Below are 14650 nucleotides of genomic sequence, written 5' to 3'. Positions count from 1 at the left end.
CATGGAGCTAAAGAAGAGGTATCAGTGCTCCAAAAGCCTTCCAAGACTTAGTGGACACACAGAAGAAATCTTACTCTGTGGGACATTCCCTTCAGTGATGGAATCGTTACTGTAGGGCATCTTGTGTCACTACTGTGTATTTCTCCTGCTTCCTGTAGCAAAACTGGACATTAAGGCATTTTAGAGATGCACATTCCTTTGCTAAATCTGGCTTCAAATTATAACTTACAAAGGGACCATGATTTTCACTTCAGGAGAATGGTTCGGGGACCTTAACTTATCAGCCTGTTCAGCAACAAACTGCAGCATATTCTCAGGTGGCAGAAGCCTACAACACTTGCAAACACAGTTCACCTGACACACATTGGATGAGATGCACCTAGCTTGATAGGACACACCTAGCCTTCGCTGACTATAATTTACTTAGGCTCAGTCCTCCTCCCTACCCCCACTGTTTTAGGATCAGAGGAAGTTCATACTCCATGTAAAACACAGCAAAATACTGAAGAACTTCCACAGAGGAAAAAAAAGACTGAACTTCAGATTACTACAGTTGAACCTGCAGGTGGAATGCAAAGCATCCAGCTCTTATTAGTTCACTGAACCAGGCAAAGTTCCCAGGATTCATATACTTGTACCTTGGCTAGAGGTAGATTAGATTATTTCCTCACCACATAGCTAGAGTGTATAGATATCCTGGCAAGTCACATGCACCTTACAGGGTATAGCAGCATATTTTTTAAACATTAGATCCTATTCCTGCAATGTTCTGCAAGCCAGCAGGGGGTCCAGTCATGCATTTAAAACTGATTAAGGGTCTTATTTTGTAATTCCAATAGACAATAATCAGGAAGAAAACTGGAAAAATAATTAACCACGCTTCACCAATAGTCCAGTGACATCTTGCAGCTTGCTGCTCTGTGGGTCACTGGCACTTTTTCCTCTCTGCCTAAACCTTTATCAGAGCTTTGAAGAAGAAAAGCAAAGTAAAACTCAAAATAAACTGTGCATAATTATTTGTTTACCCTGAAACTTTCTGAGATCACAAAACAGAACTGTATTATAATGCAAACTCTGCATCTGCTTAATTCTTCGAAGAGTGTAAATCTGGAAAGAGAACAATTTCAACATTAAGATTTCCATTTTGTATTTGCTCTTCAAGAATTAAATTTTGAACCTGTGGATTATATTCATATAGGGAAACCTTTGAAGTCAAGAGGTATATCTGGAAGTGAGTTGGCAGTTGTGGCAACTACTGTAATTGAAAGTGTAACTTTTAAATCACACTTTTCTTACACAAAAAAAGGCATGGGTCTTCTTTGTTATTTTGGAAGCAAATTTGTGGTTCCCCCCTATATTTTATATGTATTAAATATTAAGATGATTTATTTTACTAAAAATTCTGCTCATGTGTATGCTCACTTACTGCTATACATTCTAGATAAACAGATATTAATTTCATAATTAAAAGTAATCTTGTGTAAATACCCTGCAGGCCTCAATGAATCAAACACATACTGTGTGTCAGGCCTCCCACTGTCTTCAAGTGGAATGTACTGGCTGGATAATTAGATAGTACATATTTTTTAACCTTATTTGCATGCATATTATATCTTTTGCACACTGACAAGCAGCAGTAACAACAAAAGTCAGATTACCACAGGGAATTCCCACAAAGAAGTCTTCATTTCTTATAATTTGCAGCCTAAATTAAAATAATTTGATCTTTGACAAGGATGAAATGTCAAGCAGAAGGGGGTCCTCTACAAGCCACGGCCTGTGGCTTCTGAAATCTGCCTAATTTATGTCAGTCACTTCTTAATACATATTTAAGTATTACACGAGAAAGATGATAAATATGCAATCTGACACCTTTGGTATTTCCCTGCTGTTAATTTATAAAGGTCTGGCGTCCCCCAAACTGACTGGAATTATTTAAATAAAAGAAGAATTGTGAAATAGGATGGCGCAGGGTCTGGCTTCCATTTTCACTCAATATTGAACACAGCAGGTAGTACACTAAGACAATTATTTGACTAGGCCTCAGAATCCCACAGTGACGAGGAACTTTCTGACTTAGTAAAGGAGGATTTCTTTTGTTCATACACAGACAAGAAGTTTGCACTACAGGTAGCTCTGTGTTGTCCTAACACATTCATATGCTACAACAACAAAACACAGATGTGTTCTGCTTTTTTTTTTTTTTTAAATTTCAAACAATGCAATGATGCTGCTAAAAATAAAAGCATCTGCATAAAAATGCAGAGCATGCCTACCTAGATTAGAAATAAACACTAGTGCTTCTAGTTCTTTTTTTTGCCTTCTTTCCAGGCCTCAGTCCCTTTTGGGGCATTATCTTTTACACTTCATTCATTATATCAAATATTTTCAGGTCATCTCTAAGTTGAGAACATACATATCCATGACGGAAAACAGCTGAGATTAAGGCTTTGCTGTGTAACTGAGTGTGATATGATGCAAGACTACGTGATCGTTTAAACTCCTCTCCCCCACCCATTAATACCAGGTAGCATAGGAAGTTTCCCCTGGTCCCATGATGCTTTTACAGCGTTGCAGGTATGGACCATGCCATCCCCACTTACACTGCACCTATGCCTACTCTCATTAAAAACCCTTCACACACCTTTCTTTTTTTCTGAAGTGGAAATAAAGTGTAAGTGCTCTAAACTGTAAAATCTTTAGCCTCATGTACCGACACATTATTTTAAAAAATAAATCCTTAATTTTGCCCTGGGTTTTTTTCCCTTTAGAACCTATGTTTCTCTCCTCAACTTCTTGGATTCCAATTTGGAAATAAAACCACATCTCATTCTGGAGAACATAAGAATTTAGTGTCCAAACTTTGTTCTGCATCTCACACACAAGAAAATACACAGAACATAAGAGACATGAATGTATATCAGGTAAGCCAAGCTTAATTAGGTTAGAAATCAAATATAGGGTTGAATAAATATTTGCCCACAGAATGTTTGATTGCTGTCTCCCAGCTCAGAGATACAGATCCTTAATCTTCATGGGCTTTGTTCATTCAAAATTTGGCTGTAGAGCAAACACATTCTTTGTGCATTTTATTTGGAGTGAAATGTAGTATCATACATCAAGCTCTCATTTACAGCAACATCCCCAAGCAAGGGGCAGCAGGTTAAAAATCAGATGAAAACAGTGCTACTCCCAAGTGTTTATAATGTTCAAACAAGAAACATTAGATACAAGCATATTGGCAAGCATTGTTCATTTAAATGTTGTAAATAAATCTGTAAATAACAACCTCCTAACACTGTGTGCAAACATTTTGGAAACTATTTCCCCTCTGTTTTTTGTTCCTAATTGCAGGACTAATGATAATGACCAGGATAGATCAAGTGAATATTAACAAACATGTCTCATACTGGCAAAGTAATACTTTATTGGTAATAACAGCGATATTGATATGAATTGGTAATAAGCATACAGCTGGTATCAGCAGCATCACAAACTTTTATGCACACTTGTTTGCTTTGGGGTGTTAACCTTTCATCACCCTTTCAGTGGTTACAATTAGATGGCTTAAAATCACATCTTAATATGTATGAGGCTATGTAAGATTTTTGCTGGATAGAAATATTTTATTGGGAAAGCCTGCTCTCCAATTTGTATTTAATCAAAAGGTACATTTAACTTGCAGTAAATTCAAATCAAATCAAACCAGGTAAGCATTTCTTCCAATAACTAATCAAATATTTTTCAGGGTACATGTACTTAAACACATCTGTGTGAAGCACCATCTTGGAAAGCAAGGGGGCTTTTGTTTTTTTTCTTTCTGTTGTTTGCTTGGTTTTTTTTTTAATTTATTTTTTAATCTAACATGTGGAACATGTTTCCACTTTAAAAAGAAACATAACAGCATAACAGGCAAGTCTGGCACCACAGGTCTTACAGTTTCAGTCTCAGTATTCTTTCCTACTGTTCTACTACCAGATCCATGGTCCCTTCAGATCATCTCAGACTTCGCCTTTCAGGAGGCTTTGACCAGACTCTCACAGCTCTCACCACACCTTTCCAAGTGCCTCACGCTACTATACAAATACTTCATGGATACGTGCAGTTTCTCATTACTATTGGAAAGAAAAAGCACTATAATCCTCTTGAGAAATGATTTCATTATTTAACTTAAATTCTCAGGTTTGTACCTTCAGTCATTTCACATCTTTCATTTACTTATTTATGAATATCAGCCCCCCAAACAGTTTATGTAATGTAGCCACTTATTCTATCAGCCATCAAAGTAGCAGTGGCACATTATTTTAAATTCCCATTTTGTCTGTAACTATCCTGTGTCTTTTCAGTTAATGTTCAATGTATAATGGAAAGATGACCCCTTGTGCAGAGAGAAAAGCTATTTAATGAAGGGGAATGATTCCAAAAAATATATATTCTTTAACCTTTATTCAGGAAAGTAAGTACAATTTTAAGGAATTGAGTTTTAAAGGTTATAAAAACTTGGGACCTAGAAATAATAAGATTTTTTTTTTTATTTTAATCCTGCAGCAGCTCTCACTCCCTCCAACAGTCTTTCATTTTTCCATCTGACCTAGTCACACTCCCTATTGATTTCTAATGTTATATTTCACCCCTGACCTCGTCTACTGTATTAAGACTTCACTAATCATCAAACTGAACTTTGTTCTAGTGTGCAGGGCTACACTACAAATAGACACGATAAAAATAATATTTTGGAATAGAGGGTCGAAAGGATGTGCACTGCTTTGCCTTGTTGGATTCAGGCACTCTGCACCCTTGCTCCCTGCATTTCAGCCAAACTAGTGACATTTCAAGGATAAAGGCAACAATTAGTTTCTTACTTCTATTTCTACAGATTCATGCAGCTTCTTACAGGTGGCTGAGAAAGTTTCCGAAGTGCCAAATTCAAAATACCAAAATTTGTTCTTCATTCTGAAACAAGAAAAAAAGAAAAGAAAAAAGAAAGATCTTATTCACTATCAATATGTGACAAAAGTGATCATCCTGTCTTCCATTATAAGTAATGGCAAAGGCTTGGGAACATGTGACATCCCATTTGAAATAGATGAGCTCATAATTTTCAAAGCTTAAATGTTGGTGTCAAGTTGTATGATATCCCCTAAAGGGATAACAGGAATGTGTTGAACTGACAGGTTCAAATGTACCTTTGACTTTTCTTTTTCAGTGACTATCAGAATATTTTTTGTCACTTAACCAGTGACATGCCTCAGAAAAATGTATCGATTTCTTGTCTTACACCTACTATACGATTTCTGATTCATGGTTAAAATCTCTATCCCGCAGAGTACTAGAATGTGCAAGCAGGACACTCCCATCATGAAGAAGAGCCAAGACCAAAATGTAGCTTGCCTTAAGTTAGCTAAAGGTAAAGGTAAATGCTTATTGTTCATGATGACAGATGAGATATTCACAGAAAATAAAAATTCCAGATCTAACAGTCTGTAGATATTTTGCAGTAGGAGAGCTGTATTACCAGGTAATTAACTCATAGACACATTTTAAATGGGTGATGGGACCTGCATCTTGAAGTTCATTAACAGATTCTACAGAAAAATAAAACCGGATATAATGCTAGTAAATTGCTTAGTTTAACATGACAGCAGGCAGAGATTACACTTTTTTCTTCTTAAATACATAAAGACTGCACTTCTGTTTTACCAGATTTATTGCATACTGTTAAATACAATCATGACAGCAGCAGTACTATTTCAAATAAGTATGTGCAGTTTTGTTGAACTCTCATGAGTAATTATTATTCTGTAACAAAACAAGAAGCTAAACTGAAAAAAAAAAGACACTGAATTAGAATTCATTATTCACACTTAGAAATCAGATATGAACACAGTTCATCCACTTGTATAAACTGTTCTCTGACACAGACACAGCACAGTGTGCTTGGAACTTGAAAATGACTGAGTTTGCATGAGCTAGAAGTGGAGAAGAGTGAAACACAGATGTAGATGACTGTCAAACATGTCAGCAAAAGTACAAATCCTACCCTTGAGTACTTATTCCAAATTACACATAAAAGTCTGCTTAGAGGCTCTTAAAGTCGACTTAATGGCTCTTAAAGTCACAAAGGGAGAAGGGGTACTACAGTACTGGACATTCCCAGAAACCTGCTGGCGTGAGAGCCAGCAATTCCTGGTGCAGTACCAGAGGTGTGTGAGGATGTCCAACCTGGCAGCCTGCACGGAGTGGGGAACAGAAGAATAATAAGAAAGTGACACATTTCTGGTGAAAAAGTTACAGGCATTTCCAAAGGTTTTTTTCACAGAAAATCTGAAAATGTTTGGAAACAAATGTTGAGAACCTGCTCTGGGATAAACGGCATATTCTCAAAAGAGCTCCAACAGCCAGAAGGGCTCAGACCAGATTCAGCTTCCAGACTCCAAGTCTGTGAGTGGAAGTGATGTGATGCATGTTCCTTCTATACCTGCAGATTAGGTAGTACACTGACATGCTGACCTGGGATCAACTGCTCTATTTATGCCAATGTATACAAAGAAATGTAGAGTCCTTTAATTTCCAAACAAATGTGAAAAAAGTCCTGAATTCCTATTGGGTCCCTTTGGAAAATCTGGATGCAGCTATTTTCCTGCTACTTTCTACACAGGGATTATGAATAATGAAAAAAAACCAAAAACAAAACCTGGTGTAAGTATTCAGAAAAATACTTTGTCATTGCTTTTGATCCTATTATTGAGTAAGATCAACAAGCCTTTGCATCTTCTCCTTTGAGAGCCCTTCCTCTTGCTATTCAGTTATTTTTACCCCAAATGAAGCATCTTTTCTTTTCCTTTATTGAAAAGCCTGCTTCAAATTGACTTATTAGCACTGTATATAATAAAACTCTTTGACTTGCACAAAGATGAAATAGATATATTTTAGAGTAATTCAGAATATATTGTGTCAAATTCATGTGTTTTGAGTTCAGCCAAACAAAACCCAGCATTGTCAGTGCATTCAAGGTTTACTAGAAAATTTCGATCTATAAATCAAAACCTTGTAGAATTATACGACAGAAGATTAAGTACGTTTATCAGGTGAAGTTTTGATGGTAGATGTATTTCTTGTCATTGTATTATACCTTATAAGATTCTATTAGGCCAAAAAATGGAGTCTTGTGAGCCTGTTCTCCTTTCTCTAGTTGACTATATCTCTGTTTTTAAGGATAGAAGGACAACCTACCTGACAGCTTTTCCAGTACAAAGATAGATGTAGATACAAATAATATTATTCTTCATTTTCAAAAGGATTTACTAACTCCCTTTACCAGCCATGAAATAGATTAGATTGCATTGTTCTTACTCAAATGCACTATATTTTTTATTGAACAGAATATTGTATTACGACTTCTCGTATACATACAAAGTTAAACTTAAAGAAATCAAGACAAATTATACTAAAATTTCCATAAGCAAGACCAGTCTTATAGTAAATATTCTAACTTTTCTAATATTAAAAAAAAATCTCTAAATTCATATCTTCCACTTGCATTCCTCTTTCAAACAGGTGAAGCTTATCTGCTTATCAAGACAGCAGCAAATAGTGGAAGAGTCCATTTAGAAGATTAATAAAATACTCTCATGGCCATTCTAATTTCTTTCACAATGGTGTAAGTAAATTTTAGATTGGTAAACAAATACATATTTAATGACAATTTTGCAGCATTGAAACTGTAAGAAACTGAATCACAGGCTTCTGTTATGTCTATTTTTCTCCCTCTCCTAGAGGAGCTGATAATTTACACATGTTCCCACATTTAATAAGAGATGACCGAAATAAAGATGAAGTCTGTTTCAGTAAGAAAAAAAAGTGCTATACAGTAGCACTTTTCTTTACAACACTGATTTTGTTGGAATAGGAATAGATTATTTTACAGGAAAGTGTTTTTGCATATGCTTCAAAGTGCATAGTTAAACTCTTAAACAACTTTGTGTTTGAAAATACAATATAAATAAAACATCAATCATGATTAAAGGCTGACCTATCTAATCCTGCTATTGGATTACAGAATGTCAAAATGTATACTGCCTATGGATGTAGGAACAACAAAACAAAACTGTACTTCCAAGAGCCTAAACACCTTTTATGCTGGCGGTATTCCACACCCTCAAGTATTGGTCAATTTTCTGATAAGTGAGTAAAACGATCTTCGTAAACAGGGATGAAACAAGACAGTATGGGAAGGCTAATACCGCCATTTCTTACAGCGTTTCTATACTGTGGATAAATATCAGACTTAGAAACTTGGATATGTTTCTTGGAAAAGTTCAGGCTAATATTTGGTAATCAAGGCAAAATGATCAAAATAGTCTGTGATATGGGTTTGCTCCATTATCAGTTAATCAGAAACCCCCCTACTGCTAAAACTATTTTATATAACCTTTCTGATTAAGCAATTACAAGGCATGTCACTGAAAAATTGTCCTGTATCTAAATATGGAAATAGTAACTACTTTATTCTACACCTGAAGAGCATCTATACTTCATTGCAGTATGCACACTCTGTCGGAACGTGCGTAACAATAGACCAGCTATAGGCTGCTAATAAAAGGTCATGACAATAAAACAGGAGTATCTTTAAATTTAAGAAACAAATTAATATTCTGGTGTTAAGGGTCTACAGTTGGGACAAGAGCTTATTGCTACATTTGTAAGTTTGTCACACTTTCTACCACATTCTATTTATACTTCTTATATTTACTATTTATATTTATTATATTTATTTCTACTTTATTTTAATGATGCAGTGTCAAGCTTCAATGACTTGAGCTAAAAAATTCTACATCAGGAAATTTCTGACTGCAATTTTTAAAAAATTTCAGCTGAAATACTTCGACCATTTTTGAAAATGACTGGAGAAAAACATGTATATTTGCTTATATTAAGTGTGTTTGATAACATACACTTTGAACTGTTTTAATACAGCTACACTTTCAGAGCAGAGATTTTAAATTTACCACAATGATGGCCTTGCATCAAGAATATTCCTCCGGCCATCTGCATGAAAATACATACAGAATTTAACTATATTATGACCATTTGGAAATTCTGGGAAAGCTATATTTTCAATATTCTCATATAGCACAGAAAGAACAAATTTTTGTCTCTAATTCTGTCATCTTTTAACCTTTAACCTATACAAAATATAGATTTTTACCCATGAAACTACTAGAATTCTTAATTCTTCCAAGGTAAATTCCTTTAAAATTCCACTGCCAGGCAGCACTTGATTTCCTCCATAAACTATACTGTTTCTCAAAATACAATTCCTAAGCACTGCCTTCTGAAAACTTTTTTTTTAAAGTATTCCAATTATGTTGCAGAAATACTGTTTGTTTGTCAGTGAGTGTCAAGAGTTGGTCTTAGTCTGTATCATAAACTCATACAGTTTCCAGCATAAAGCTCCCATTCTAAGAGTAGTATTGATGAACAGCAGCGTACAGAATGTAACGAATTTAAAAAAAATCCCATGGGAGGTGGGGGGAAGGAAAAGTAGGAAAGAAGCCATATAGAGTGGATGCTTATCATCTCATTCACAACATTTCTGGAAGGTCCTCAGAGCCACAGATTCAGGGTAAGTATATAAAAGGAACAGGTTTCTCTGGCTCCCTTTTCCCTCTTGTTCACTCTTTTCTCCTCTGTTCCAAGGAAATGTGAAATAAGGTGCAGAACCACCTCTGCAGGGAATCAAAAATACCAGAGAAGAGCGCAGAAAAGGTAGTGTGAGACAGACAGAGGTGTATTTTCACAGAGGAGAAACTGTGAAGAGTCCAAAGGGAGAAAGTGGTTGACAAATATATGTGAAAAAAAAAAAGGAGATCATAATCAGGGAAAATAGAGGAATCAAGAAAGAGAGGAATGAGAAAAAGGCAGGAACCTAATTTCAAAATGCATTGAAGTTCTGCAATGCTGAAAGAAGAATGATGATAAAATGAAGAAGGGAAGAAAAAGAAAATAATCCTGAAGGAGACCCAAGTAAAATCACATATTTCTGAAGTCTGAAAATACGGATAATAAGGTCTAAAAATGAAATTGGGAGTATAGGAAACTCCATGCTGGGCAAAGAGGATGAACATCTGTTCCAATATTCTGTCACTGACAGTGGTTAGTACCAGAGACTTCGGAGAACAGTGTAAAACTCCATGTTGTATACAGCTGGGAATAATCTAGCTTTAAGGAAGGTTTATTTTATTTATGATTCTATCAAATTGAAAGAGGGCACATTTAGACTAGACATAAGGAAGAATTCTTTTACAATGAGGGTGGTGAGGCACTGGAACAGGTTGCCCAGAGAGGTTGTGGATGCCCCATCATTGGAAGTGTTCAAGGCCAGGCTGGGGGGGGCTTTGAGCAACCTGATCTAGTGGAAGGTGTCCCTGCCCCTGGCAGAAGGGTTGGAGCTAGATGATCTTTAAAGGTCCCTTCCAACTGAAACCATTCTATGATTCTATGATTTTAATTCAGTTTGTGGCCATTTACACCATGAAGCAATATGGGGGGGGGGGGGGGGGGGGGAAAAAATTAACCAAATTTATGAGGAAAAATTACCCCTTTTAAAAAAAAAAAAAAGAAAAATGTTGTTTATGTTAATCCATGGCTGTGTCTATTAGAGGTTGGAATTTTGTATTGCATTAAAAAACGCCAGCAACACAGAAGCCCTAGTGCTGGTTCCCAATGTATGGGGGAAAAAGTCTGTATGGGAAAAAAAAGTTTCTAAGGTGTCTCTGAAGTTGCTGCTTTTGGTTTACTGAGTCCCAGCCTGTGAGACATACATTCAAGAGCAAGTGAAGGAAAATTTACAGCAGCTTGTATGTCATGGTGATTGTACTTTGTATTTCTCATAATAAAATGTGCTGATACATTGGATTTTATCTAATTAAATAAATACTTAATATCTGATAAAATAAATAAAACTTCAGTTGCTAAAAAATATTTTAATACTTCTTACAATTCAATATAAAGAATATTTTTATCAAGTCCTATCCCTCTCACAGAAATTTTCAACAGACAACATATTTTCCATCTTTTCTTACTGTTCATAGATCTATTATCTAGGTAATTTTATACTTTGGTAAAAATGATTTCATTGCAGCACATAATATATATTAATAAGAATGTATGACTTTTTCTAATGTTCTTCTTTTCTTTCCACTTCTGTCTTAACAATCATATAATTCCTGTTCTGCTTTATAATGAATCATACGCAAAGGTAAGGAAATAGCCAGTGGAGATGCACATCCATAAGAGATTTATGTGTGACTGGCATGATTTTAATAGAGACATCTTTGTCAATTTTTTCTTTTTCCATTACCAACTGTACTTATGGCAAATCTAAGTTTTAATCTCCTATGGCACATAGCATAAGCAGAGATTGTATAGATCAGTGCAGAAAAGTTAAAATCCTAAACAGTTCCAGTTTTACACAATAAATAAAATTTTCACATTATCATACAATGATACCACCTGTAGTTGGAAAGCTACCCCATAAAAGCTTATACCATTAAGTAATACTGAGATCATTCTTCCTGACATTTATTAGTCCTACTGCTGCAAAGCTGCATTTGACTCCATTTTCTCTCACGCTTTGTAACACAGTTTTGCCCTGTAGCTTGCACTTCTGCATGCAGCTGGTCTGCAATCTCTGCTGTCCACCTGCCTGTCCCACTTCTCCAGCTCTCTGCCTGATTTTCTCCAAACTGTCTGCAGTTTGTTACAGCTGTAACTACCATCCCTCCCCCTTGCCTGTTCAGTTCTAGTCCTGCCTTCAGCTGTACTCTCACATCTGTCCAAGAGCCCACTCCTGGACACCTTGTTCACTCTGACCACTTTCAGTAATAAACACAAATCGTCAAGAGTTGAAAAGGGCCTCACAGTACTGACTGGGATATAAAAAACGTAGATGACCTTTAATGTGGATAAATGTAACGTGATGTATAGAGGAAAATAAAAAGCAATCCTAGTTTTACAAACAATGATACGTTCTCAGGGACAAAGAGTTGGGCTTACAATAGCTGAATGAAGTGTTGGAGCAGTGCTTAATAGCATTTGCAGGAATTGTGTTATGATGCTGAATACTATATGCTGTTTTCCTTTCCCCAAAGGGGAAAAGGGGGGGGGGGGGAGAAAAAAAAAAAAAAAAAAAAAAAAAAGATAAGAGTATAATAGAACTGGAAAAATTACGGAGAAAGAAAGTGGGGACAATCAAAATATTGAACACCTTTTGAACTCTTCAGCCTAGAAAGATGATAAAAGAGAGATATAACAGAGTTCTCTCAAATCATGTATGCCATAGGGAGGATGAACAGGGCATGACTATTCAGCATCTTTCCCAAGAAAAAGCTAAGACAGATGAGAAGGACCTGGGAGGCAGTAGATACAACAAACAAAAGGTTTCTTGACACAGCATGCAATTAAGATACTAAACTCTTTGCAACAGGATGCCAGAAGTTTACATCAGTTCAAAAAGTATTGGAGGGCTTCATGGAAGAAGTAGCCACTGAAGTCCACATAACAAAAGCACCACAAATAAAGAAATATATTCCATGTTACCCAGTTCTTCTCTTTTTAGACTTATTGGCTAGATAACCTTTTGGCTGACACTGGATAGGTATTTTTATGTTCTTATGTCTCTGGTCCCAAGCATATTTCCTCTTTTCTCTTACTTTCTTTGCTGGATTATCTATTTCTCCTAATAAAAGTCTTGCCACCCTTTACCACTTCTTATCTTAGGCTCCAACTATGCATTTGGATTGAAATATTTGTACAGACAGTGCAGCCATGAGTACCAGTCAGTTCACACACTCCAGACAGGTACTGATGTTCCTGAACATCATCTATTATCTGTATATTTGCAGACAAAAGAAGCAACAAATGCACCGGAGGTCTGTGCACTGTTTCCTGATTTTGCTGGGCTCGTGATCAGAATGTAAATTGTCTAGGTTTTTGAGAGAAATAGTAGCCAGATTGGAAGCACTCCCTCTGCTAGAGCTACCAGAAAAAACATGAGCAAAACCAGGATGATAATCGTATCCATAACCCACATTCTTCACTTATTAGCTATGAAACCTGTTCTCATTAGATTAACTGTGATGCCTTTCTCACATACCCTCCTTACACTACAGATTCCAGCTGAGAGAAGCCTACTACTAACATCTATACAGAAGAGAATCTTATCCTAAAATATAAGTAAAAATGCCCATATTGAAATATAAACAACACACTCCAATAATTTTAAGAGCCTCAGAGTATATGCTAGGTGTTATAATGCAGGAGGAACTCAGTGACTTTTGAGCTGTGCCTCAGGCTGGATCTGTTTTGTGCCAATATGCAACAGGATGTTCATGGGAAAAAAAGATAATCTATTTCTCCTAGAGTTATAGAAAAGTGGTACACTCAACTGAGACAAATTACAGGAGGTTAACCTACAGCACCTGGTATAAAAACCAGCTATTATAAAACAGTGTGATACCTGACTGATACAGTTTACAAGATATTCCTCCATGTAAGAGGGTACGGTTTCTAATCTGTGATAGAAATATCTGTTTTAAATAAGGAATTCTGACACTTGCTTTTGAATAGATTCTGTTTTAACAACAGTTATTAGTAAGACCAAAAAAACCCACAGTTTAGTTTCTCAAAACATTTACTTAAAATTATCTTCATTGTATCTGTGATTTATCTGTCATTTTGCTCCATTAAATGAACGTTCCTGTAACACTTCTTAAATCCTTTGTGACCATTCCCCATCATGAAGATTCCTGCTTTTAACATTTTACTTATTTTTATCCTCATATTTCTCCTCAGTTTCTTTCTCAAATTCTCCAGTCTTGGGAGCAGATGCTGAGGCACCAATGACTCATTAATCTGAAGAGGTTTTTTATCATGAACAAAAATAAAGCCTATAAACAGTTCCACATTTACCAGCCTTGGTCATACTAGAGAACCAACAAAGCTCTTTTTTTGGGAAAAAAAAAAAAACCCCACACCAAAAAGCCCTCTCTGTATGTGTTATAATAGACCTACTATCTCAGAGCAAGGTCATAGACCTTCACATTTTATCTTTAAATTATGTCAGACAAATAAAACTATTTTCCTTCCCCTTACCCACTAATATAGATACGTAAAAGCAGATATGACACTGAGTAGTACTTAAATTAATGAGATCATTGTTAAGGCAGTTCAGAGGTTCAGGGACAGGTTTGCAAGGAGCAACTCCTCATTGGCTGCCTCACATGCACAACTGTAGCTCTGTTTTAGAAAACAAACAAACACATAAACCAGTTTTGTTTCCCTGTAATGCAGGTGATTATATGTAATCAGATAATCTTTTTCTGTACCCAATATTTTAACTCCTTCTGAAAAACTGAAGTATCTCAATCCTGCTATTCAATTCTTGCCGAAAAATCCTTCCATTCCCTTAAAATACTTGAAACACCATGCTTTATACCATTCCCCAAGTAGGACACAATGAGGAGATTAAGGAAAAAAAAAAAAAAAGAAGTAAGCAATCAAATGCTGTAAGGGAAACAACACGCAGCTCCACTGTGAACACACAGGAAAAACATCAGAGTCTGTGTAGGAAAAAATCTTTGACAAAATC

The 14650-nt window shown here is 36.0% G+C and overlaps 1 protein-coding gene across 1 annotated transcript in view; it reads right to left on the bottom strand.

The window, feature by feature from the left end:
* DGKB (diacylglycerol kinase, beta 90kDa) overlaps positions 1 to 14650 on the bottom strand; it is a 327543-nt gene that overhangs the window by 79706 nt on the left and 233187 nt on the right. The window contains exon 22 of the mRNA XM_010577640.1: positions 4863 to 4953. Within this exon, the coding sequence (XP_010575942.1) occupies positions 4863 to 4953 (91 nt within the window). The remainder of the gene's footprint in view (positions 1 to 4862; positions 4954 to 14650) is intronic.

This window comes from Haliaeetus leucocephalus, unplaced genomic scaffold, assembly GCF_000737465.1.
Source record: "Haliaeetus leucocephalus isolate CR32 unplaced genomic scaffold, Haliaeetus_leucocephalus-4.0 Scaffold566, whole genome shotgun sequence".
NCBI lineage: Eukaryota > Metazoa > Chordata > Aves > Accipitriformes > Accipitridae > Haliaeetus > Haliaeetus leucocephalus.
This window is presented reverse-complemented; position numbering and strand designations above follow the sequence as displayed.